Here is a 27,395-nt window from a genome sequence, read left to right as displayed (position 1 = left end):
ACTCACTCCATCTCCTCACTTCATACACTATCTGTAAACACTCCCCCTTTTGCCCCTTTCACCAATGTTCCTATTTGTTTTCTTGTTATTTGCACATTATCAACCTCCTTCCAAAACATATTCTCCCAAGAATCTACTGATACTTACTCAGCCCAACTTTCATATACTTGATCACCATTTCTTGCATTAGCAAGGAAGTGCCAGGAATACATAGGGAATGGCTGCATTCACTCACATCCATTCTCTAGCTGTCATGTGTAATGCACCAAAACCCATGTCTACAACCAAGCCCTACAGACCATTCCAAGGTCTACCCTGGCTGCTTCACATACCTTGGATTAGTCTACTGACAGTAAGTTAACCTCTGTAAAACACATCATTCCAGGTCACTCTATCCCCTGCATGCCTTATGCCTTCCTGCATGTTCAGGTCCTGATCATTCAAAAATCTTTTTCACTCCATTCTTCTGTCTCTAATTTGGTCCAACTCTCCTCCTTTTTCCTTCCACTTCTTACTCAAATATTCCTCTTTATTAACCTCTCTTCACTCATTCTTTCCATGTATCCAAACCATTTTAGCATCCCCTCTTCAGCTCTCTCAACCATCCTCTTTTTCTTACCACATGTCTCTCTAACAATTCTATTACTTACTCAGTCATACCACCTCACATCATATACTGTTCTCAATCATTTCAATTCCAACATGGTTACCCTCATCCACATAAATATAAATTTCTAATACTCGATCTCAGTTTCCCGCATTGACGAGGTAGGGACTAGAACAAATGAAGAAAGACATCCTTTCACATCAATTCTCCAGCTGTCATGTAACAAAACTACAGTGCTTTACCCATAACAATATCCCACAGACCTCTCCATGGTTTACCCCAGATGCTTCTCATGCCCTGGTTCAGTCCATTCAGAACATGCATCAACCCCAGTATACCACAACATTTCATTCACTCAATCCTGTGCATCCCTCCTGCATGTTCAAGGTCGAATCACTAAAAAATCTTTTTCCAGTCCAGCCTTCCATCTCCAATTTAGTTTCCCTGTTCTTCTTGTTCCCACCACATCTGACACATCCTTTACTCATTCTCTCAATACGTCTAAACCATCTCAGCGCACAACCTTCTGCTCTTTCAACCGCACTTTTTATCACCACACATCTCTCTTACCTTTCTATTACTTACTGGTAATAAAAAGAGTGTGGTTGAAAAAGCAGATGATGTGTTGAAAAGGTTTGGACACACGGAGAGAATGAGTGAAAAAAGATTGACAAAGAGGATGTATGTGTCAGAGGTGGAGGGAACGAGGGGAAGCGGGAGACCAAACTGGAGGTGGAAGGATGGAGCAAAAGAGATTTTGAGTGATCACCACCTTCTGCTCTTTCAACCACACTTTTTATCACCACACATCTCTCTTATCTTTGTATAACTTACTGGTAATAAAAAGAGTGTGGTTGAAAGAGCAGATGATGTGTTGAAATGCTTTGGACACATGGAGAGAATGAGTGAGAAAAGATTGACAAAGAGGATATATATGTCAAAGGTGGAGGGAACAAGGGGAAGCAGGAGACCAAACTGGAGGTGGAAGGATGGAGTGAAAAAGATTTTGAGTGATCGGGGGCCTGAACACACAGGAGAGTGAAAGGCGTGCAAGGAATAGAGTGAATTGGAACGATGTGGTATACTGGGGTGGATGTGCCATCTCCCACTTTAGCGAGGTAGCGCAAGGAAACAGATAATGAATGACCCAACCCACCCACATACACATGTATATACATAAACGCCCACACTAACACATATACATACATATACATTTCAGCGTATACATACATATACATACACAAACATATACATATATACACATGGGGATAGGGGAGAAAGAACACTTCCCACATATTCCCCGTGTGTTGTAGAAGGCAACTAAAGGGGGCAGGAGCAGGGGGCAGAAAATCCCCCCTCCTTGTATCTAAATTTCTAAAAGGGGAAAAAGAAGGAGTCAAGCGGGGAGTGCTCAACCTTCTCGAAGGCTCAGATTGGGGCGTCTAAATGTGTAAGGATGTAATCAGGATGAGATAAAAGGAGAGATAGGTAGTATGCTTGAGGAAAGGAACCTGGATGTTTTGGCTCTGAGCGAAATGAAACTCAAGGGTAAAGGGGAAGAGTGGTTTGGGACTGTCTTGGGAGTAAAGTCAGTGGTCAGTGAGAGGACACAAGCAAAGGAAGGAGTAGCACTCCTCCTGAATCAGTTGTTGTGGGAATATGTGTTAGAGCGTAAGAAAGTAAACTCTAGGTGATATGGGAAAACTGAAAGTGGATGGAGACTGATGGGTGATTATTGGTGCTTGTGCACCTGGTCATAAGAAGAAAGATCATGAGAGACAAGTGTTTTGGAAGCAGCTTAGTAAGGGTGTTACCAGCTTTGATGCACAAGACCGGGATATAGGGATGGGTGATTTGAATGCAAAGGTGAGTAATGTAGCAGTTGAGGGTATAATTGGTGTACATGAGGTGTTCAATGTTGTAAATGGAAATGGTGAAGAGCTTGTGGAATTGTGAGCTGAAAAAGGACTGGTGACTGGGAATACCTGATTTAAAAGCAGAGATTTACTTACTTATTTATCACACTTTGTCGCTGTCTTCCGCATTAGTGAGGTAACGCAAGGAAACAGAGGAAAGAATGGCCCAACCCACCCACATACACATGGATAAACATAAACGCCCACACACGCACATATACATACCTATACATTTCAATGTATTCAACGTATACATACATATACATACACAGGCATATACATATATACACATGTACATATTCATAAATGCTGCCTTCATCCATTCCTGCCGCCACACATGAAATGGCACCCCCTTCCCACGTATGCTTGCAAGGTAGCGCTAGGAAAAGACAAAGAAGGCCACATTCGTTCACACTCAGTCTCTAGCTGTCATGTATAATGCACAGAAACCACAGCTCTCTTCCACATCCAGGCCCCGCAAAACTATCCATGGTTTACCCCAGACGCTTCACATGCCCTGGTTCAATCCACTGACAGCATATCGACACCGGTATACCACATCGTTTCAATTCCACCCTATTCCTTGCACATCTTTCGCCCTCTTGCATGTTCTGTCATATGCCTTCTCCAGATCCATAAATGCTACATACAAATCCATTTGCTTTTCTAAGTATTTCTCACATACATTCTTCAAAGCAAACACCTGATCCACACATCATCTACCACTTCTGAAACCAAACTGCTCTTCTCCAATCCGATGCTCTATACATGCCTTCACCCTCTCAATCAATACCCTCCCATATAATTTTACCAGAAATACTCAACAAACTTATACCTCTGTAATTTGAGCACTCACTCTCATCCCCTTTGCCTTTGTACAATGGCACTATGTAAGCATTCCGCCAGTTCTCAGGCACCTCACCATGAGTCATAAATACATTAAATAACCTTACCAACCAGTCAACAATACAGTCACACTCTTTTTTAATGAATTCCACTGTAATACCATCCAAACCCGCTGCCTTGCTGGCATCCATCTTCAGCAAAGCTTTTACTACCTCTTCTCTGTTTACCAAATCATTCTCCCTAACCCTCTCACTTTGCACACCACCTCGACCCAAACACCCTATATCTGCCACTCTATCATCAAACACATTCAACAAACCTTCAAAATACTCGCTCCATCTCCTTCTCACATCACCACTACTTGTTATCACCTCTCCCATTAGCCCCCTTCACTGATGTTCCGATTTGTTCCCTTGTCTTACGCACTTTATTTACCTCCTTCCAAAACTTTATATTCTCCCTAAAATTCGATGATACTCTCTCACCCCAACTCTCATTTGCCCTCTTTTTCACCTCTTGCATGTTTCTCTTGACCTCCTGCCTCTTTCTTTTATACATCTCCCACTCATTTGCATTATTTCCATGCAAAAATCGTCCAAATGCCTCTCTCTTCTCTTTCACTAATAATCTTACTTCTTCATCCCACCACTCACTACCCTTTCTAATCTGCCCACCTCCCACGCTTCTCATGCCACACGCATCTTTTGCGCAAGCCATCACAGCTTACTTAAATACATACCATTCCTCCCCCACTCCCCTTACCTCCTTTCTTCTCACCTTTTTCCTTTCTGTACTCAGTCTTTCCTGGTACTTCCTCACACAAGTCTCCTTCCAAAGCTCACTTACTCTCACCACTCTCTTCAGCCCAACATTCTCTCTTCTTTTCTGAAAACCTCTACAAATCTTCACCTTCGCCTTCACAAGATAATGATCAGACATCCCTCCAGTTGCACCTCTCAGCACATTAACATCCAAAAGTCTCTCTTTCGCGTGCCTATCAATTAACACATAATCCAATAACGCTCTCTGGCCATCTCTCCTACTTACATACGGATTTTTTTATTTTCATTTTTTTGTTTTGTCGGTCTCCCACGTTAGCGAGGTAGCGCAAGGAAACAGATGAAAGAATAGCCCAACCCACCCACATACACATGTATATACATACACGTCCACACACGCAAATATACATACCTATACATCTCAATGTACACATATATATACACACACAGACATATACATATGTACAAATGTACATAATTCATACTGTCTGCCTTTATTCATTCCCATCGCCACCTCGTCACACATGGAATAACAACCCCCTCCCCCCTCATGTGTGTGAGGTAGCGCTAGGAAAAGACAACAAAGGCCCCATTCGTTCACACTCAGTCTCTAGCTGCCATGTAATAATGCACCGAAACCACAGATCCCTTTCCACATCCAGGCCCCACACAACTTTCCATGGTTTATCCCTGACGCTTCACATGCCCTGGTTCAATCCATCAACACCACGTCGACCCTGGTATACCACATCGTTCCAATTCACTCTATTCCTTGCACGCCTTTCACCCTCCTGCATGTTCAGGCCACGATCATTCAAAATCTTTTTCACTCCATCTTTCCACCTCCAATTTGGTCTCCCACTTCTCCTCGTTCCCTCCACCTCTGACACATATATCCTCTGGGTCAATCTTTCCTTACTCACAGTCTCCATGTGACCAAACCATTTCAAAACACCCTCTTCTGCTCTCTCAACCACACTCTTTTTATTTCCACACATCTCTCTTACCCTTACATTACTTACTCGATCAAACCACCTCACACCACATATTGTCCTCAAACATCTCATTTCCAGCACATCCACCCTCCTCCGCACAACTCTATCCATAGCCCACGCCTCGCAACCATACAACATTGTTGGAAACACTATTCCTTCAAACATACCCATTTTTGCTTTCCGAGATAACGTTCTCAACTTCCAAACATTCTTCAAGGCTCCCAGAATTTTCGCCCCCTTCCCCACCCTATGACTCACTTCCACTTCCATGGTTCTGTCCGCTGCCAGATCCACTCCCAGATATCTAAAACACTTTACTTCCTCCAGTTTTTCTCCATTCAATCTTACCTCCCAATTGACTTGACCCTCAACCCTACTGTACCTAATAACCTTGCTCTTATTCACATTTACTCTTAACTTTCTTCTTTCACACACTTTACCAAACTAAGTCACCAGCTTCTGCAGTTTCTCACATGAATCAGCCACCAGCACTGTATCATCAGCGAACAACAACTGACTCACTTCCCAAGCTCTCTCATCCACAACAGACAGCATACTTGCCCTCTTTCCAAAACTCTTGCATTCACCTCCCTAACAACCCCATCCATAAACAAATTAAACAACCATGGAGACATCACACACCCCTGCCACAAACTTACATTCACTGAGAACCAATCACTTTCCTCTCTTCCTACACGTACACATGCCTTACATCCTCGATAAAAACTTTTCACTGTTTCTAACAACTTGCCTTCCACACCATATATTCTTAGTACCTTCCACAGAGCATCTCTATCAACTCTATCATGTGCCTTCTCCAGATCCATAAATGCTACACACAAATCCATTTGCTTTTCTAGGTATTTCTCACATACATTCTTCAATGCAAACACCTGATCCACACCTCCTCTACCACTTCTGAAACCACACTGCTCTTCCCCAATCTGATGCTCTGTACATGCCTTCACCCTCTCAATCAATACCCTCCCATATAATTTTCCAGGAATACTCAACTTTTTTTTTTTTTTTTGCTTTGTCGCTGTCTCCCGCGTTTGCGAGGTAGCGCAAGGAAACAGACGAAAGAAATGGCCCAACCCACCCCCATACACATGTATATACATACACGTCCACACACGCAAATATACATACCTACGCAGCTTTCCATGGTTTACCCCAGACGCTTCACATGCCTTGATTCAATCCACTGACAGCACGTCAACCCCGGTATACCACATCGCTCCAATTCACTCTATTCCTTGCCCTCCTTTCACCCTCCTGCATGTTCAGGCCCCGATCACACAAAATCTTTTTCACTCCATCTTTCCACCTCCAATTTGGTCTCCCATTTCTCCTCATTCCCTCCACCTCCGACACATATATCCTCTTGGTCAATCTTTCCTCACTCATTCTCACTTATACCTCTGTAATTTGAGCACTCACTCTTATTCCCTTTGCCTCTGTGCAATGGCACTATGCAAGCATTTCGCCAATCCTCAGGCACCTCATCATGAATCATACATACATTAAATAACCTTACTAACCAGTCAACAATACAGTCATCCTCTTTTTTAATAAATTCCACTGCAATACCATCCAAACCTGCTGTCTTGCCAGCTTTCATCTTCCGTAAAGGTTTTACTACCTCTTCTCTTTTTACCAAATCATTTTCCCTAACCCTCTCACTTTGCATACCACCTCGACCAAAACACCCTATATCTGCCACTCTATCATCAAACACATTCAACAAACCTTCAAAATACTCACTCCATCTTCTCACATCACAACTACTTGTTATCACCTTCCCATTAGCCCCCTTCACTGAAGTCCCATTTGCTCCCTTGTCTTACGCACTTTATTTACCTCCTTCCAAAACATCTTTTTATTCTCCCTAAATTTTAAAGATACTCTCTCACCCTAACTCTCATTTGCCCTCTTTTTCACCTCTTGCCCCTTTCTCTTGACCTGCTGCCTCTTTCTTTTATACATCTCCCACTCATTTGCATTTTCTTCCCTGCAAAAATCATACAAATGCCTCTCTCTTCTCTTTCACTAATAATCTTACTTCTTCATCCCACCATTCACTACCCTTTCTAATCAACACACCTCCCACGCTTCTCATGCCACAAGCATCTTTTGCGCAAGCCATCACTGCTTCCCTAAATACATTCCATTCCTCCCCCACTCCCCTTACCTCCTTTGTTCTCACCTTTTTCCATTCTGTACTCAGTCTCTCCTTGTACTTCCTCACACAAGTCTCCTTCCCAAGCTCACTTACTCTCACCACTCTCTTCACCCCAACATTCTCTCTTCTTTTCTGAAAACCCCAACAAATCTTCACCTTCGCCTCCACAAGATAATGATCAGACATCCGTCCAGTTGCACCTCTCGGCACATTAACATCCAAAAGTCTCTCTTTCACATGCCTATCAATTAACATGGAATCCAATAACACTCTCTGGCCATCTCTCCTACTTACATACATATACTTCTGTATATCTCACTTTTTAAACCAGGTATTCCTAATCACCAGTCCTTTTTCAGCATATAAATCTACAAGCTCTCCTACTTACATACATATACTTATGTATATTCTCTTTTTAAACCAGGTATTTCCAATCACCAGTCCTTTCTCAGCACATAAATCTCATAAATCTACAAGCTCTTCACTATTTCCATTTAAAACACTGAACACCCCATGTACACCAATTATTCCCTCAACTGCCACATTACTCACCTTTGCATTCAAATCATCCATCACTATAACCCGGTCTCGTGCATCAAAACTACTAACACACTCACTCAGCTGCTCCCAAAACACTTGTGTCTCATGATCTTTCTTCTCATGCCCAGGTGCATAGGCACCAAAAATCATGCATCTCTCTCCATCCACTTTCAGTTTTACCCATATCAATCTAGAGTTTACTTTCTTACACTCTATCACATACTCCTACCACTCCTGTTTCAGGAGTAGTGCTAATCCTTCCCTTGCTCTTGTCCTCTCACTAACCCCTGACTTTACCCACAAGACAGTCCCAAACCACTCTTCCCCTTTACCCTTGAGTTTCATTGCACTCAAAGCCAAAACATCCAAGTTCCTTTCCTCAAACATACTACCTATGACTCCTTTTTTCTCATCTTGTTACATCCACACACATTCAGACACCCCAATCTGAGCCTTCGAGGAGGATGAGCACTCCCCGCGTGACTCCTTCTTCTGTTTCCCCTTTAAGAAAGTTACAATACAAGGAGGCGAGAGTTTCTAGCCCCCTGCTATCATCCCCTTTCGTCGCCTTCTACGATACGTGAGGAATGTGTTTGAAGTATTCTTTCTCCCCTATCTCCAGGGAAAAAATGTATACTTATGTATAAATATCTCTCTTTTTAAACCAGGTATTTCCAATCACCTATCCTTTTTCAGCACACAAATCTACAAGTTCTTCACCATTTCCATTTATAAAACTGAACACCCCATGTACACCAATCATTCCCTCAACTGCCACATTACTCACCTTTGCATTCAAATCACCCATCACTATAACACGGTCTCGTGCATCAAAACTGCTAACACACTCGCTTGCCTCTCATGATCTTTCTTCTTATGACCAGGTGCACAGGCACCAATAATCACCGATCTGTCTCCATCCACTTTCAGATTTCCCATATCAATCTAGAGTTTACCTTCTTACACTCTAACACATATTCCTAGAACTCCTGATTCAGGAGGAGTGCTACTCCTTCCTTTACTCGTGTCCTCTTACTGACCCCTGACTTTACTCCCAAGACAGTCCCAAACCACTCTTCCCCTTTACCCTTGAGTTTCATTGCACTCAGAGCCAAAACACCCAGGTTCCTTTCCTCAAACATAATACCTATCTCTCCTTTTTTTTCATCCTGATAACATCCACACACATTTAGACACCCCAATCTGAGCCTTTGAGGAGGATGAGCACTCCCCGCATGACTTCTTCCATTTCCCCTTTTAGAAAGTTAAAGTACAATATAATATTGTCTGTAATACACTTAAAACATGAGAGACTAAATTCTTCTTGAAAACTGTCGTCAATCAAGTTTTTTCATGGTCATTTTTATGTTTAGCATCCCAAAATCCATAAATGGAAACAAAACATCTCTGAAACATAAAATAAATCAAACTTTGCTATTAAGTGTTATCTTTTCTAGAACCTTACAGACCACAGTAATTAAAGAGATCAGTCTTCAGTTCACAGCCTATTTCCAGTCCCCTTTCTCATTGACAGAAATGATATTCCCTCGGCACTTTGCCTCTCTCCAGCAACATCTTGAACAGAATTTCAAGAAGCCTGTCTAGTGTATCTGCCCACATCTTCAGTACACAGAGTCAAGATCTTTTAATACCAATATTCTGTTAATGTCTTTTTTAATCAATGCACTGCTTTCTAAAATCTCATTACCGTTCCATCTCTTTAGGTGTTGGGACTACAGTGTCTTCAAGTGCAAAAACACTGTCAACTTTATCATTCAGTTCCTCACATATCCTTACATCATCATCTGCAATTCTTCCATCTGAATATCTGAATACCTTACCCTGATTAGCTACTCTTTAACTGACAACCTATTCCTAATGAATTTATGGATAAGTTTTAGAATTTCTTCTGCATTATCTACAACATCCTTTTCAGTTTCTTTGTTCAGTTTCTTTCTTATCCTGCTTCACTTGTTACCTGCTTTCTTATACCTTGCAAATGCACGCTTGTTGAAGTTCTGCTCAAATCCTCGCCACTGTGCATCTCTAGGCTCCTTTGCTGTTTGACATTTTTATCAAAACAATCCTTCCCTTTGTATCTAAGCTTGGAGATACCTATCTTCCCATTCCTTCATTGTAAATTTCACAGAATCTTTCACACAATACTCTGGTTCCTGGCTGCTGAAATTCATTTCTCAATCTATAGTACCACAGAAACTGCTGAAGTTTGCAGAGGTTCTACAATAATATCTCTTTAGGTCTCATATTGCCTTCCCTCTTTTAACAGCCTCATTTACCCAAGAGAAGAACAGCCTTATCTCCTCATATCCATTCTCTAGCTGTCAAATTTAATGCACCAAAATACCTGTTCCCAGTCCACAACTAGGTCCCACTTTGAACACTTCATGTGTTGTTTCAACCCACTAATGGCATGTCCAACACCTGTATACCACAACACTCCAATAGACTCTATCCTATGCACACTTCACACCTTCCTGCAAGTCCAAACTCTGAACACTCAAGGACTCTTTCGCTCCTTCCTTCCACCTCCCCATTTTCCCCCGTTTCCTTCTTCCCTCCACTTCCAACATGTATTCTCTTTTGATCAACCTCTTCTCATTCATCTTCACTATGTCTCCAAACAATTTCAGCAAGCTCTTTTCAGCTCTCTCTTACCACTAGACGTCTCTCTTACCCTATAATTTCTTATCTAATCAACCTTCCTCACACCACATGTCCTTAAACATTTAAGTTTCAACAACACAATCAGGGCTACTGTAGCATCACACCCATCTTTCTCACAGAAAGTGACCTCTCTTTCCACATATTCCTTAGTGTACCAAAGGCCTTTGGCCCTTCACCCACCCATTTAGTTCCCTGGTTCCATTTGCTACCATATCCACTCCCTGGTAACTAAAAGACTTTGCTTCCTCCACATTCTCTCCTTCCACACTCACATTCCAACTACCCTATCTGCTAAACCTGATAACCTTCCTTTCATTCACATTTAATCTCGAGTTTCTCCTTTCATACACGATCCTAAACTCAGAAACCAACTGTTGCAGTTTCTCACCTGAGTATGCCACCAGAGCCACATAAGCAGCATACAAAAAGTGACATCCCAGGATACCCCGAGCCTTGACAGACTGCAGACCTGCTCTTCTCTCCAAAACCTTTGCATATACCTCCCCAACCAAACTGTCCATGCCACACACTCACCTTTATCAGGAACCATTCTTTCTTCTCTATTCCTACCTACATGAACACCTTACTTTCTTGATAAAAACTCCCTAGTGCTTCTAATAGCTTTCCTCCCATGCCATATATTTGTAACAACCTCTACAAAGGGTCTCTATCAACTTCATCTTATGCTTCCTCTGTATCCGCAAATGCCATAAACAAATCCCTCTGTTTGTGAACATATTTCTCAAACAAATTCTTTACTGTTCCTCCCTAATCACAACATGCCACCATCCTTTCAACCATCACTCTCCCTTACAACTCATCAGATACACCATCAAACTTGTATCTCTGTAATTCAAACATTTACTTTTGTGTAAAGAGATACCAGAAGAGACTGAGTATTGAACGGGAAAAAAGAATTGAGAGTAAATGAAACTAGGTGGAGTGGATGAAGAATGGGAGGTACCTAAGAGATGCAATGCCTTCATATGTGAGAAGTGTGTGGCATAAAGAAGGTGGCATGTGAGAAAATATAGCGAGTGGTGGGATGAGGACATTAAGCTGCCAGTGAAAGAAAAGAGGTTAGTACATACACATTAGATGTATGGAAGGTGTGAGTAACCAAGAGATGTACATGAAAAAACAATGGGTTCATGCAGAAGGTGGAGAGGTCGAAAAAGAGGGCAGTTGAGATTTAAGGAAGAGCAATTATCAGTCAACTTCATGGAGAATTAGATGTTTTGGAAAGAGGTTAAAAGTGGTGAAAAAAAGGGAAATGTGGGAGAATTAGTGAAAGAGAAACAGAGGGAAGTGGTAACAGGCAGAGATGAGCTGAAGAGATGGTGTGAGTACTGTGAAGGGATACTGAATGAGATGTGGGGTGTTTTGGATGTGGAGGTATGCAGAGAGAGAGAACCATGGCAAATGGTTTGGTGAAAAGAGAAGAGGATAGTGAAAGCCTAGTCTAGGACGGAGAACAGCAAAGTGGCTGGAGTAGATGGGATTATGGAGGGATTTCTTAAGAAAGGGGTGACTGTGTTGCTGATTGGTTACTGATTGTCAACGTATGTGTGGCTCACAAGTGCCACAGGGCTATTAAAATACCTCTATAGTGCCTTTGTATGAAGCAAAGGGGACAAAAGGGTTATATTTGTGTATTCATGAGTAGATGAATATGTGTTTGTTACCGGACTTCACCAGCAAGTATGAAGGTCACCTCCCAAGAGCCAACGTCAAAAACAATTGAAAGACATAAATGCAGGTATAACTATAATATTTTAAGGTTCCACCACATTAAAATTCATAAGTAGGAGGCTATTTCACATATTATATGAATATCAGTCTTTATCATTTCAAGTCCATCCGGGAATGAACTATAATAAAGTTATGTATAACTTAATTCTCTAAACCAAATCCTTTGACTCCCTTATCAGCATGAAATATAACCCTGGCTAACATAATAAAACTTTGACGAGCTGTAAAAACATTAATCAGAGCACAACTTTATAGTCATTTAGCATTTTCACGGAAATATCAAACTAAGGGTGAGTTAAAAATATATGTCAATAATCTATACCTCTTTCCCTTACCCATAGCAAATCCATCATCTGTGAAGGCAGCCCCTGATTTGTTTTTCTTGTTCATGTTGTCTTTAGCAGTTATAGAATGTTCTACAAAATTTACTGTCAGAGGAGGGATAATAAGATAGAAGTTTTTAAGATGGCCGTTTTTGTTGTCGCGAAGGGCTGGAGCAAATACATCCACCAGAAGCTGAGAAAAACAAGAGATTATATAAAACAATGCATATTATATCTATGGCATTACTTAACATTCAGATATATAAGTACTTTATATTGTCCAAAACTCTCATCATAAAAGTATATCAATTCCCAATTTTACTTAAAATTACTTTAAAATGCAACTTCTAAAACTAACATCACATACCATCTGAACAACTATTAGACATCACTATTGGTACGAATATCATCAACTGGGGACCACTGAACATTAATATCCTTTACACTTAAATGTAATATTATATATATATAATGATCATGACAAAAAAATTCTTCAAGTTTTCTTTTGATGCACATTTGGTACCACTTATCAGTATTACTAAAAGGAATTTTAGTTTTGAAGATTGAAAAACTATGAATGTCCACAGCCATATTCCACAAGCATGAGATACATATTTTAGAAATACACCAGCTAGGGCCCTGTCCAGCCTCATATTCAGCAAGGATGCAGCAGCCCATGCTTACCATTTGTGAATGACTCATTGGTATCCACAGCCACTGCCTGACTATCAGGATCTACCCTTGGATAGCCAGGAACCACCACTATACTGACATCACCAACCTGCCTTGAAACAATCACTCAAATTCACACATTATACAGATTATGGACACCAACACAAGGCAGTCACAGGGGGTAAACAGAAAGGTTTTTCAAAAAAAGGAGAAGGTATGGCAGGGTGGCCAAACTAGTTAAGTGATGCACACCTCGGAGATAAAAGGTTATTCATTCTTCTAAACCTTAATTTCTCTCCTCTGCATTTATCCAGTGAGCATGAAACAAACCTACATGATGAAGAAGGGTTGGAGAACAGCATATAGATATGTAACCATTGTAAAATCTTCAATGATGAATTAGATGGAAACTGGAGAGAACACTCTTGAAGGAAGAATTCCCAAATCTACATAAAATATGTGGAACATTTCATGATTTGTATGTCACCCTTAAGCAGGAGCCCTGCTAAATTTCTCTGCATTACTCAAAAAAATGAAAGGGTTCTACTACCCTAATATCAATCTCAGACAACTGTTTTGGCTAATCTCAACACATAAAAGACTGTAATATCATGTTACAGCACCCAAAACTGGACTATAAGAGTAATAAGACTGAGAGTCTAGGGAAGGAACTGAAAATTTTTTTTTCAAGTTATCTCTTTTAAGAAAAAACATAACCACAGAGAGAGGGGTTTGGGAAAGGCACTCTTAAAAAGGTATAAGAGCACAACTAACATTTTTCTGTGCAACATGGGCTTGAGAACTTTAGGAAAGCACAATTTACTTCTAAGAATTACAAGTAAAGTCAGGGGTCAGAGTGAGGTTTAGGGTGTAAGCTAAGGAAAGGGTAGCAATTCCATTGAAGGAGGAGCTGTTAGAAAGTGTGAAAGAGTGTAAGGAAGTAAGCTTTAAACTGATATGGGTAAAAATGTAAGTATATACAAAGCATTCCTGACTGACAAATTCAGACACAGCCCATGGTTGAGCATACAGTTTCAAATCCTGGGTGCAACAGTAAGTCTACAGTCAAAACCAGCTGTCCATCCACCCCTTGGGATTGATAGAAAAATAGGTACCTGTTCAGGCTAGGATATATATATATTATTTATTTATTTTTTTTTTTATACTATTCGCCATTTCCCACATTAGCAAGGTAGCGTTAAGAACAGAGGACTGGACCTTTGAGGGAATATCCTCACCTGGCCCCCTTCTCTGTCCCTTCTTTTGGAAAATTAAAAAAAAACGAGAGGGGAGGATTTCCAGCCCCCCGCTCTCTTCCCTTTTAGTCGCCTTCTACGACACGCAGGGAATACGTGGGAAGTATTCTTTCTCCCCTATCCCCAGGGACATATTATTTATTTATCTTTTTATTTATTTTGCTTTGTCGCTGCCTCCTGCATGAGCAAGGTAGCGCAAGGAAACAGACGAAAGAATGGCCCAACCCACCCACATACACATGTATATACATACACATCCGTACACGCAAATATACATACCTATACATCTCAACGTATACATATATATACACACAGACATATACACATATACACATGTACATAATTCATACTGTCTGCCTTTACTCATTCCCATCGCCACCCCGCCACACATGAAATAAAAACCCCCTCCCCCCCCCTCATGTGTGCGAGGTAGCGCTAGGAAAAGACAACAAAGGCCACATTCGTTCACACTCAGTCTCTAGCTGTCATGTAATAATGCACCAAAACCACAGCTCCCTTTCCACATCCAGGCCTCACAGAACTTTCCATGGTTTACCCCAGATGCTTCACATGCCCTGGTTCAATTCATCAACAGCACGTTGACCCCGGTATACCATATTGTTCCAATTCACTCTATTCCTTGCTCGCTTTTCACCCTTCAGGCCCCGATCACTCAAAATCTTTTCACTCCATCTTTCCACCTCCAATTTGGTCTCTCACCTCTCCTCGTTCCCTCCACCTCTGACACATATATCCTCTTGGTATTTCCTCACTCATTCTCTCCATGTGACCAAACCATTTCAAAACACCCTCTTCTGCTCTCTCAACCACACTCTTTTTATTACCACACATCTCTCTTACCCTTTCATTACTTAATCAAGCCACCTCACACCACATACTGTCCTCAAACATCTCATTTCCAGCACATCCACCCTCCTCCGCACAACTCTATCTATGGCTCATGCCTCGCAACCATATATCATTGTTGGATCACTATTCCTCCAAACATACCCATTTTTGCTTTCCAAGATAATGTTCTCGACTTCCACACATTTTTGAACGCTCCCAGAACTTTTGCCCCCTCCCCCATCCTATGATTCACTTCCGCTTCCATGGTTCCATCTGCTGCCAAATCCACTCCCAGATATCTAAAACACTTCACTTCCTCCAGTTTTTCTCCATTCAAACTTACCTCCCAATTGACTTGTCCCTCAACCCTACTGTGCCTAATAACCTTGCTCTTATTCACATTTACTCTCTGCTTTCTTCTTTCACACACTTTACCAAATTCAGTCACCAGCTTCTGCAGTTTCTCACCCAAATCAGCCACCAGCACTGTATCATCAGCAAACAACAACTGACTCACTTCCCAATCTCTCTCATCCACAACAGACTGCATACTTGCCCCTCTTTCCAAAACTCTTGCATTCACCTCCCTAACAACCCCATCTATAAACAAATTAAACAACCATGGAGACATCACGCACCCCTGCCGTAAACTGACATTCACTGGGAACCCATCACTTTCCTCTCTTCCTACTAGTACACATGCCTTACATCCTCAATAAAAACTTTTCACTACTTCTAGCAACTTACCTCCCACACCATATAATCTTAATAACTTCCACAGAGCATCTCTATCAACTCTATCATATGCCTTGTCCAGCTATAAATGCTACATACAAATCCATTTGTTTTTCTAAGTATTTCTCACATATATTCTTCAAAGCAAACACCTGATCCACACATCCTCTACCACTTCTCAAACCACACTGCTTTTCCCAATCTGATGCTGTGAACATGCCTTCACCCTCTCAATCAATACCCTCCCATATAATTTCCCAGGAATACTCAACAAACTTATATTTTTGTAATTTGAACATCCACTTTTATCCCCTTTGCCTTTGTACAATGGCACTATGCATACATTCCGCTAATCCTCAGGCACTTCACCATGAGTCATACATATAGTGAATATCCTCACCAACCAATCAACAACACAGTCACCCCCTTTTTAAATAAATTCCACTGCAATACCATCCAAACCCACCGCCTTGCCAGCTTTCATCTTCCACAAAGCATTCTGTTGGGATGCTAGGGCCTGGGAAGTGAGTCAGTTGTTTTTGCCTATGATACAGCTCTAGTGGCTAGTTCAAGTGAGAAACTGGAGAGGTTGGTGACTGAGTTTGGAAAAGTGCGTGAAAGGAGAGTTTTGAGAGTAATTGTGAATAAGAGCATGTTTATTAGGTTGAGTAGTATTGAGGGACAAGTTAACTTGGATGTAAGTTTAAATGGAGAACACTGGAGGAAGTGAAGTGTTTTAGATATCTGGGAGTGGACTTAGCAGTGAATGGAACCACAGAAGCGAAAGAAAGTCACAGGGTAGGGGAGGGGTGAAGGGTCTGGGATTGATGAAGAATGTATGGAAGGAGAAAATGTTATCTCGGAGAGCAAAAATGGGTATGTTTGAAGGAATAGTAGTTCCAACAATGTTATATGGTTGCAAGGAATGGGCTATAGATAGAGTTGTACAGAGGAGGGTGGATGTGTTGGAAATGAAATGTGTGAGAACATTATGTGGTGTGAGGCAGTTTGACCAAGTAAGTTATGAAAGGGTAAAAGAGATGAGTGGAAACAAAAAGAGTGTGGGTGAGAGAGCAAAAGAAGGTGTGTTGAAATGGTTTGGACATATAAAGAGAATGAGATAGGAAAGACTGACAAAGAGGATATATGTGTCAGAGGTGGAGGGAACAAGAGTGGGAGACCAAACTGGAGGCAGAAAGATGGAGTGAAAAAGGTTTTGAGCGAATGAGGCCTGAACATACAGGAGGGTGAGAGACGTGCAAGGAATAGAGTGAATTGAAATGATGTGGTATACTGGGGTCGACGTGCTGTCAATGGAGAGACTTTTGGATGTTTAAGTGCTGAGAGAGGCAGCTGGAGGGATGTCTGATCACTATCTTGTGGAGGTGAAGGTGAAGATTTGTGGAGGTTTTCAAAAAAGAAGAGAGAATGTATGTGAGAAGAGAGTGGTGAGAGTAAGAGAGCTTAGAAAGGAGACTAGTGTGAGGAGGTACCAGGAGAGACTGAGTGTAGAATGGCAAAAGGTGAGAGCAAATGACATGAGGGGGAGTGGGTGAAGAATGGGATGTATTTAGGGAAGCAGTGATGGTGTGCACAAAAGATGCATGTGGCATGAGAAAGGTGGGAGATGGGCAGATTAGAAAGGGTAGTGAGTGATGGGATTAAGAAGTTTGTTAGTGAAAGAGAAAAGAGAGGCATTTGGACGATACTTGCAGGCAAGTAGTGCAAATGATTGGAAGATGTATAAAAGAAAGTGGCAGGCGGTTAAGAGAAAGGTGCAAGGGTTGAAAAAGAGGGCAAATGAGAGTTGGGGTGAGAAAGTATTATCAAATTCTATGGAGAAAAAAAAATGTTTTTGGAGGAGGTAAGTAATATGCATAAGACAAGAGAACAAATTTGGAACATTAGTGAATGGTGTAAGGGGGAGGTAATTACAGGTAGTGATGACATGAGTGAGTGGCAGACAGAAGAGGTAGTGAATGTTTTGCAGAAGATTAAATCCAGCAAGGCAGCAGGTTTAGATGGTACTGCAGTGGCATTTATTAAAAAAGGGGGTGACTTTGTTGTTGATTGGTTGGTAAGGATATTCAATGTATATATGGTTCATGGTGAAGAGCCTAAGGATTTGTGGAATGCATTCAAAGTGCCATTGTAGAAAGGCAAAGGGGATAAAGATTAGTGTTCGAACTAAAGAGTTATAAGTTTGTTGAGTATTCATGAGGAATTATATGGAGGGGTATTGACTGAGAGGTTGAAGGCATGTACAGAGCATCAGAATGGGGAAGAGCAGTGTGGTTTCAGAAGTGGTAGAGGATGTGTGGATCAGGTGTCTGCTTTGAAGAAAGTATGTGAAAAATACTTAGAAACACATAGATTTGTATGTAGCATTTATGGATCTAGAGAAGGCATATGATAGGATTGATAGAGATGTTTTGTGGAAGGCTTTAAGAGTATAAGGTGTAGGAGGTAAGTTGCTAGAAGCAGTGAAAGTTCTTACCAAGGATATAAGGTATGTATACTAGCAGGAAGAAAGGAGAGTGATGGGTTCCCAGTGAAGGTCAGTCTGCAGCAGAGTGTGATGTCCCATGACTGTTTAATTTGTTTATGGATGGGGTGGTTAGGGAGGTAAATGTAAGAGTTTTGGAGAGAGGGGTGAGTACGCAGTCTGTTATGGATGAGAGGGCCTGAGAAGTGGGTTATTTGTTGTTTGCCAATCATACAGCTCTAGCAGCTGATTCGTGTGAGAAAATGCAGAAGTTGGTGACTGAGTTTAAAAAAGTGTGTGAAAGAAGAAATTTGAGGGTAAATGTGAAAAAGAGCAAGGTTATTAGGTTTAGGGACAAGTTGATTGGGATGTTAGTTTGAATGGAGAAAAATTGGAGTGAAGTGAAGTGGACTTAGCAGTAGATGGGCCCATGGAAGCAGAAGTGAGTCACAGGGTAGAGGAGGGGGTGAAGGTTCTAGGAGCGATGAAGAATGTGTGGGAGGAGAGAACATTATCTCGGAGAGCAACAATGGGTATGTTTGAAGGAATAGTAGTTCCAACAATGTTATATGGTTGTGAGGCAAGGGCTATAGATAAGGTTGTACAGAAGAGGGTGGATGTGTTGGAAATGAAATGTCTGAGGACAATATGTGGTGTGAGGTGGTTTGATCGAGTAAGTAAAGAAAGGGTAAGAGAGATGTGTGAAAATAAAAAGATTGTGGTTGAGAAAGAAGAAGAGGGTGTGTTGAAATGGTTTGGACATATGGAGAGAATGAGCGAGGAGAGACTGACGAAGAGGATATGTGTCAGAGGTGGAGGGAACAAGGAGAAGCAGGAGACAAAATTGGAGGTGGAAGGATGGAGTGAAAAAGATTTTGAGCGATTGGAGTCTGAACATACAGGAGGGTGAGAGGTGTGTAAGGAGTAGAGTAAATTGGAACGATATGGTATACCAGGGTTGATGTGCTGTTTAATGGACTGAACCAGGGCATATGAAGCATCTGGGGTAAACTATGGAAAGGTCTGTGGGGCCTGGTAGTGGATGGGGGCTGTGGTTTTGGTGCATTACACATGACAGATAGAGACTGAGTGTGAATAAACGTGGCCTTTTTTGTTTGTCTTCCTGGCGTTACCTTGCAGAAGCAGGGGGTAGTGATGCTGTTTCCTATGGGGTGGGGTAGTGACAAGAAGGGATGTTGAAGGCAAGTAATCTACCCAAGAATAATCAGAAAAGAAGTTACATAAGATATTCCAGTCAGCTTTGTTGAAGTGCCAGCATTTACTCTTAGAAAGAGCTGGAGGGGGAGATGCCATTAAAATAGATACACTGAAATATCCTGTAAATACTTTTGAGGGTGCTATTTAGTTCATGACATATTCTTACATCATTCTTCCCAATTTTTCTATCTAAAACTTTAGCCTGGTTAACAGCTCTTTAACTGACAATTTAACCTGATGAAATTATGAAAAGGTATTGGATTTTTTCTGGCCTAGTCCACTATATCTTTTTTGAAGCTTTTGTGTACCTTTTTTCATATCCTGCTATACTTACTCCTTGCTCTTTAATGCCTTGCAAATACTGCTGGCTGGAGTGCTATGTATATCTTCTTCACTGCACATCTCGAGGTTCCCTTGCTTTCTGACATGGGCCAATGAATCAATCCACTAATCATGAATGGGGGAGAAGGGATCTATATCTATAAGTTGCTCCCACTGGTCTGATATCATTGGAACACATGTTCCTCTCAAATAGCTCATTTCCACAACCTGGGTTCTTGACCTCTGTGACTCATTCTATGCCCACATTTAGGCTGCATAGGTCAGGGATGGGAGGACTATGCCATCCTTTAATACACTTCCACATTTACATGTCTGGCCTTCATTATTATATTAAAGGAACCCAGTGACTCTTCTACCCATCACTGCTCTCTCCCTTTCTATCCTTACCCATGACAGCTCTTATTACTTAAATTCTCTCACCTCTTCCCGTCATTTCCATCCATACCCAAAACACAGTTTAGCACACTTTCTTCTTTCACTCTATTTGATTTTGTAAAATCTATACTTTAACTCTATTTTCTTTCAAACATCATTATTTTACTTTTTTGACTTGCATCAATCTTCAATTACTTATGCTTAGACACATCATAAAACATAATTAAAATTTCATGCAACTCCTCTCCACTCTCAGCAAACAACACAGTATCATCTGCAAACAAGCTTTCCATGAGCCACCATATCCTTAACACATCCCATAAAGTATTCCACTAAACTCTGTCAAATGCCTTCTCCAGATTCATAAAAGATGCATACAACTTCTTACCTTTCCCTAAATACTTTCGCAGTCATCTTCAGCAAAGAATCTGATCCACATACTCCCTACCTTTCCTAAAACCCTTTTGCTTCCCACTAAGTCTGCATTCAGTCATTTTCATCACTCTATCAAACAACATTCTTACATACACTTTTCCTGGTATATTTAACAGACATATTCCCCTGTAATTGCTACAAACATCCTTAGTACTTTTTCCTTTGAATAATGGAACCATGAAAGATGTCAACCAATCCACAGGCACAACTCTGTTTTCATGCTACACTGCATATCAGATACATCCACTCTATCACTCTTTCTCCTCCATACTTTCAGCTGTAACCACATCCACTCCATGTGCCTTTCCTACTTCAGCCTTATCATTGCCCTTCTTAAATCCCTTCTTGCTATAGGCTCTGGCATTTGTATCCTCTTCCTATCCATCTATCTATATCTGTGATGCCTGTTTCATTCTGGTAATCTCTTAAAGGGGTGGCCATAGCAATAGTCTCCATAACAAGTGAATGTTAGACCTGCTTCTTAGCCTTCGGTGCCTCACCCTTAACAGGCCACTGGCAGAGGGCAAATCAAATGCAGTGTTTGCAGAAGCTCCTACCTAATGTCCCTACTGACTACTTCTACCTAATGCTCTTGCCTAATGCCTAATGTTCCTAACCACTGCTACTACCTAATGTTTGCTCTCTATGCCTAATGTTCCTAACCACTGCTACTACCTAATGTTTCTACCAAATGCTCCTACTTAAATATTCCTACCTACTACTTCTACTGGCCAGGGAGCATTATTCCTACCTACAACCTACCCACTGGCCAGAGAGGATTATTGGATTACATGTTAATTGACAGGTGCGTGAAAGAGAGACTTTTTGATGTTAATGTGCTGAGAGGGGCAACAGGGGGGATGTCTGATCATTATCGTGTGGAGGTGAGGGCGAAGATATGCAGAGGTTTTCAGAAGAGAAGAGAGAATGTTGGGTGAAGAGAGTGGTGAGAGTAACTGAGCTTGGAAAGGAGATTTGTGTGAGGAAGTACCAGGAGAGATTGGGTGCAGAATGGAAAAAGGTGAGAGCAAATGATGTAAGGGGAGTGGGGGAGGAATGGGATGTATTTAGGGAAGCTGTGATGGCTTGCGCAAAAGATACCTGTGGCATGAGAAAGGTGGGAAGTGGGCAGAATAGAAAGGATAGTGAGTGGTGGGATGAAGAAGAGAGAGGCATTTGGACAATTTTTGCAGGGAAATAGTGCAAATGAGTGGGAGATGTATAAAAGAAAGAAGCAGGAGGTCAAGAGAAAGGTGCAGGAGGTGAAAAAGAGGGCAAATGAGAGTCGGGGTGAGAGAGTATCACTAAATCTTAGGGAAAATAAAAAGATGTTTTGGAAGGAGGTAAATGAAGTGCGTACAACAAGATAACAAATGGGAATATCGGCGAAGGGGGCAAATGGGGAGGTAATAACAAGTAGTGGTGTAGGAGTGAGTATTTTGAAGGTTTGTTGAATGTGTTTGATGATAGAGTGGCAAATATAGGGTGTTTTGATTGTGGCGGTGTTTATAGTGAGAGGATCAGGGAGAATGATCTGGTAAACAAAGAACAGGTAGTGAAAGCTTTGTGGAGGATGAAAGCCAGCAAGATGGCAGGTTTGGAAGGTAATGAGGAGGAATCTATTAAAAAAAGGGGGTGACAGTGTTGTTGACAGGTCGGTGAAGATATTCAATGTAAGTACGGTTCATGGTGAACTGCCTAAGGATTGGTGGAATGCATGTGTAGTGCAATTGTACAAAGGCAAAGGGGATAAAGGTAAGTGTTCAAATTACAGAGGTATAAGTTTGTTGAGTATTCCTGGGAATTTATATGGGAGAGTATTGATCGAGAGAGTCAAGGCATGTACAGAGCATCAGACTGGGGAGGAGCAGTGTGGTTTCAGAAGCGGTAGAGGATGTGTGGGTCAGGTGTTTGCTTTGAAGAATGTATGTGAGAAATACTTAGAAAAGCAGATGGATTTGTATGTAGTATTTATGGAGTTGGAGAAGGCATATGATAGAGTTGATAGAGATGCTCTGTGGAAGGTATGGTGTGGGAGGTAAGTTGCTAGAAACAGTGAAAAGTTTTTTTATCAAGGATGTAAGGCATGTGTACGAGCAGGAAGAGAGGTAAGCAAGTGGTTACCAGTGAATGTCAGTTTGCAGCAGGGGTGTGTGATGTCTCCAAGGTTGTTTAATATTTTTATGGATGGGGTTGTTAGGGAGGTGTATGCAAGAGTTTTGGAGAGAGGGGCAAGTAAGCAGTCTGTTGGGGATGAGAGGGCTTAGGAAGTGAGTGTTGTTGTTTGCTGATGATACAGCGCTGGTGACTGATTTGGGTGAAAAACTGCAGAAGCTGGTGACTGAGTTTGGTAAAGTGTGTGAAAGAAGAAAGCTGAGAGTAAATGTCAATAAGAACAGGGTTATTAGGTTCAGTAGGATTGTGGGTCAAGTGAATTGGGAAGTTAGTTTGAATAGAGAAAAACTGGAGGAAGTGAAGTGTTTTAGGTATCCGGGAGTGGATTTGGCAGCGGATGGAACCATGGAAGCAGAAGTGAGTCACAGGGTGGGGGATGGGGCAAAGGTTCTGGGAGTGTTCAAGAACATGTGGAAGGCGAGAACGTTATCTCAGAGAGCAAAAATGTTTATGTTTAAAGAATAGTGGTTCAAACAATGATATATGGTTGTGAGGCATGGGTGATAGACAGGGTTGTGTGGAGGAGGGTGGATGTGTTGGAAATGAGATGTCTGAGGACGATATGTGGTGTGAGGTGGTTTTATCGAGAAAGAAATGAAAAGGTATTAGAGATGTGTGGTAATAAAAAGAGTGTGGTTGAGAAAGCAGAAGAGGGTGTATTCAAATAGTTCAGTCACATGGAGAGAATGAGTGATGAAAGATTGACAAAGAGGATATAGGAGTCAGAGGTGGAGGGAACAAAGAGAAGTGGGAGACCAAATTGGAGGCGGAAGGATGGAGTGAAAAAGATTTTGAGCGATCAGGGCTTGAACATACAGGAGAGTGAAAGGCGAAGGTGAAGATTTGTACAGGTTTTTCAGAAAAGAAGAGAGAATGTTGGGGTGAAGAGAGTGGTGAGAGTAAGTGAGTTTGGGAAGGAGACTTGTGTGAGGAAGTACCAGGAGAGACTGAGTGCAGAATGCAAAAAGGTGAGAGCAAAGGGCATAAGGGAAGTGGGGGAGGAATGGGATGTATTCAGGGAAGAAGTGATAGCTTGCGCAAAAGATGCTTGTGCCATGAGAAGCATGGGAGGTGGGCAGATTAGAAAGGGTAGTGAGTGCTGGGATGAAGTAAGATCATCAGTGAAAGAGAAGAGAGAGGCATTAGGACAATTTTTGCAGGGAAATAGTGCAAATGACTGGGAGATGTATAAAAAAAAAAGAGGCAGGAGGTCAAGAAAAGGGGCAAGAGGTGAAAAAGAGGGCAAATGTGAGTTGGGGTGAGAGAGTGTCGTTAAATTTTAGGGAGAATAAAAAGATGTTTTGGACGGAGGTTAATAAATTGTGTAAGACAAGAGAACAAATGGGAACATCGGTGAAGGGGGCTAATGGGGAGGAAATAACAAGTAGTGGCGATGAGAAGATGGAGTGAGTACTTTGAAGGTTTGTTGAATGTTAGATGATAGAGTGGCAGATATAGGGTGTTTTGGTTGAGATGATGTGCGAAGTGAGACAGTTCGCGAGAATGATTTAGTAAACATAGAAGAGATAGTAAAAGCTTTGCGGAAGATGAAAGCTGGCAAGGCAGCGGGTTTGTATGCTATTGCAGTGGAATTTATCAAAAAAGGAGGTGACTGTGTTGTTGGCTGGTTGGTAAGGATATTTAAAGTATGTATGACTTATGGTGAGGTGCCTGAGGATTGGCAGACTGCATGCACAGTGCCATTGTACAAAGGCAAAGGGGATAAAGGTGAGTGCTCAAATTACGGAGGTATAAGTTTATTGAGTATTCCTGGGAAATTATGTGAGAGGGTACTGATTGAGAGGGTGAAAGCATGTACAGAGCATTAGATTGGGGAAAAGCAGTGTGGTTTCAGAAGTGGTAGAGGATGTGTGGATCAAGTGTTTGCTTTTAAAAATGTATGTGAGAAAAAGCAAATGGATTTGTATGTAGCATTTATGGATCTGGAGAAGGCATATGACAGAGTTCATAGAGATGCTCTGAGGAAGGTATTAAGAATATAAGGTGTGGGAGGAAAGTTGCTAGAAGCAGTGAAAAGTTTTTATCGAGGATGTAAGGCATGTGTACAAGTAAGAAGAGAGGAAAGTGATTGGTTCTCAGTGAATGTTGGTTTGCGGCAGGAGTGTGTGATGTCTCCACGGTTGTTTGATCGGTTTATGGATGGGGTTGTTAGGGAGGAGAATGCAAAAGTTCTGGAGAGAGGGTCACGTCTGCAGTCTGTTGTGGATGAGACTGCTTGGAAGGTGAGTCATTTGTTGTTTGCTGATGATACAGCACTAGTGGCTGATTCAGGTGAGAAACTGCAAAAACTGATGACTGAGTTTGGTAGTGTGTAAAAGAAGAAAGCTGAGAGTAAATGTGAACAAAAGCAAGGTTATTAGGTACAGTAGGGTTGAGGGCCAAGTCAACTGGGAGGTAAGTTTGAATGGAGAAAAACTGGAGGAAGTGAAGTGTTTTAGATATCTGGGAGTGGAGTTGGCAGCAGATGGAACCATAAAAGAGGAAGTGAGTCACAGGGTGGGGGAGGGGGCGACAGTTCTAGGAGCATTGAAAAAATGTGTGGAAGACGAGAACATTATCTCGGAGAGCAAAAATGGGTATGCTTGAAGGAGTGGTGGTTCCAACAATGTTATATGGTCGTGAGGCGTGGGCTATAGATAGAGTTCTGCGGAGGAGGGTGAATGTGTTGGAAATGAGATGTTTAAGGACAATATGTGGTGTGAGGTGGTTTGATCGAGTAAGTAATGAAAGGGTAAGAGAGATATGTGGTAATAAAAAGAGTGTGGTTGAGAGAGCAGAAGAGGGTGTTTTGAAATGGTTTGGTTACATGGAGAGAATGAGTGAGGAAAGATTGACAAAGAGGATATATGTGTCAGAGGTGGAGGGAATGAGGAGAAGTGGGAGACCAAACTGGAGGTGGAAAGATGGAATGAAAAAGATTTTGAGCGATCAGGGCCTGAACATGCAGGATGGTGAAAAGCATGCAAGAAATAGAAAGAATTGGAAAGATGTGGTATACCAGGGTCGACGTGCTGTCAATGGATTGAACCAGGGCATGTGAAGCGTCTGGGGTAAACCATGGAAAGATTTGTAAGGCCTGGATGAAATGATAAATAATAAATAAATATATATATATATATAAATATATATTCTTGCATTTACCTCCCTAACAAGTATGAAGTCTGTTGGGGATGAGAGAGCTTGGGAAGTGAGTCAGTTGTTGTTCGCTGATGATACAGCGCTGGTGGCGGATTCATGTGAGAAACTGCAGAAGCTGGTGATGGAGTTTGGTAAAGTGTGTGGAAGAAGAAAGTTAAGAGTAAATGTGAATAAGAGCAAGGTTATTAGGTACAGTAGGGTTGAGGGTCAAGTCAATTGGGAGGTGAGTTTGAATGGTGAAAAACTGGAGGAAGTGAAGTGTTTTAGATATCTGGGAGTGGATCTGTCAGCGGATGGAACCATGGAAGCGGAAGTGGATCATAGGGTGGGGGAGGGGGCAAAAATTTTGGGAGCCTTGAAAAATGTGTGGAAGTCGAGAACATTATCCCGGAAAGCAAAAATGGGTATGTTTGAAGGAATAGTAGTTCCAACAATGTTGTATGGTTGCGAGGCGTGGGCTATGGATAGAGTTGTGCGCAGGAGGATGGATGTGCTGGAAATGAGATGTTTGAGGACAATGTGTGGTGTGAGGTGGTTTGATCGAGTAAGTAACGTAAGGGTAAGAGAGATGTGTGGAAATAAAAAGAGCGTGGTTGAGAGAGCAGAAGAGGGTGTTTTGAAATGGTTTGGGCACATGGAGAGAATGAGTGAGGAAAGATTGACCAAGAGGATATATGTGTCGGAGGTGGAGGGAACGAGGAGAAGAGGGAGACCAAATTGGAGGTGGAAAGATGGAGTGAAAAGATTTTGTGTGATCAGGGGCCTGAACATGCAGGAGGGTGAAAGGAGGGCAAGGAATAGAGTGAATTGGAGCGATGTGGTATACAGGGGTTGACGTGCTGTCAGTGGATTGAATCAAGGCATGTGAAGCGTCCGGGGTAAACCATGGAAAGCTGTGTAGGTATGTATATTTGCGTGTGTGGACGTGTGTATGTACATGTGTATGGGGGGGGGTTGGGCCATTTCTTTCGTCTGTTTCCTTGCGCTACCTCGCAAACGCGGGAGACAGCGACAAAGTATAAAAAAAATAAAAAAATAAATAAATAAATAAATATATATATATATATAT

General features: G+C 41.7%; 1 protein-coding gene and 1 pseudogene across 1 annotated transcript in view; both read right to left on the bottom strand.

Moving 5' to 3' along the window:
• The window catches only part of SWIP (strumpellin and WASH-interacting protein), a 320,197-nt gene that overhangs the window by 48,661 nt on the left and 244,141 nt on the right, over nucleotides 1–27,395 (bottom strand). The window contains exon 20 of the mRNA XM_071678856.1: nucleotides 12,638–12,818. Coding sequence (XP_071534957.1) covers nucleotides 12,638–12,818 — 181 coding nt within the window. The remainder of the gene's footprint in view (nucleotides 1–12,637; nucleotides 12,819–27,395) is intronic.
• LOC139757920 (U6 spliceosomal RNA) lies at nucleotides 13,751–13,850 on the bottom strand (annotated as a pseudogene).

Source organism: Panulirus ornatus, chromosome 28, assembly GCF_036320965.1.
Source record: "Panulirus ornatus isolate Po-2019 chromosome 28, ASM3632096v1, whole genome shotgun sequence".
Lineage (NCBI taxonomy): Eukaryota > Metazoa > Arthropoda > Malacostraca > Decapoda > Palinuridae > Panulirus > Panulirus ornatus.
Note: the sequence above shows the minus strand (reverse complement) of the source record. Positions and strands in the feature narration are given on the sequence as shown.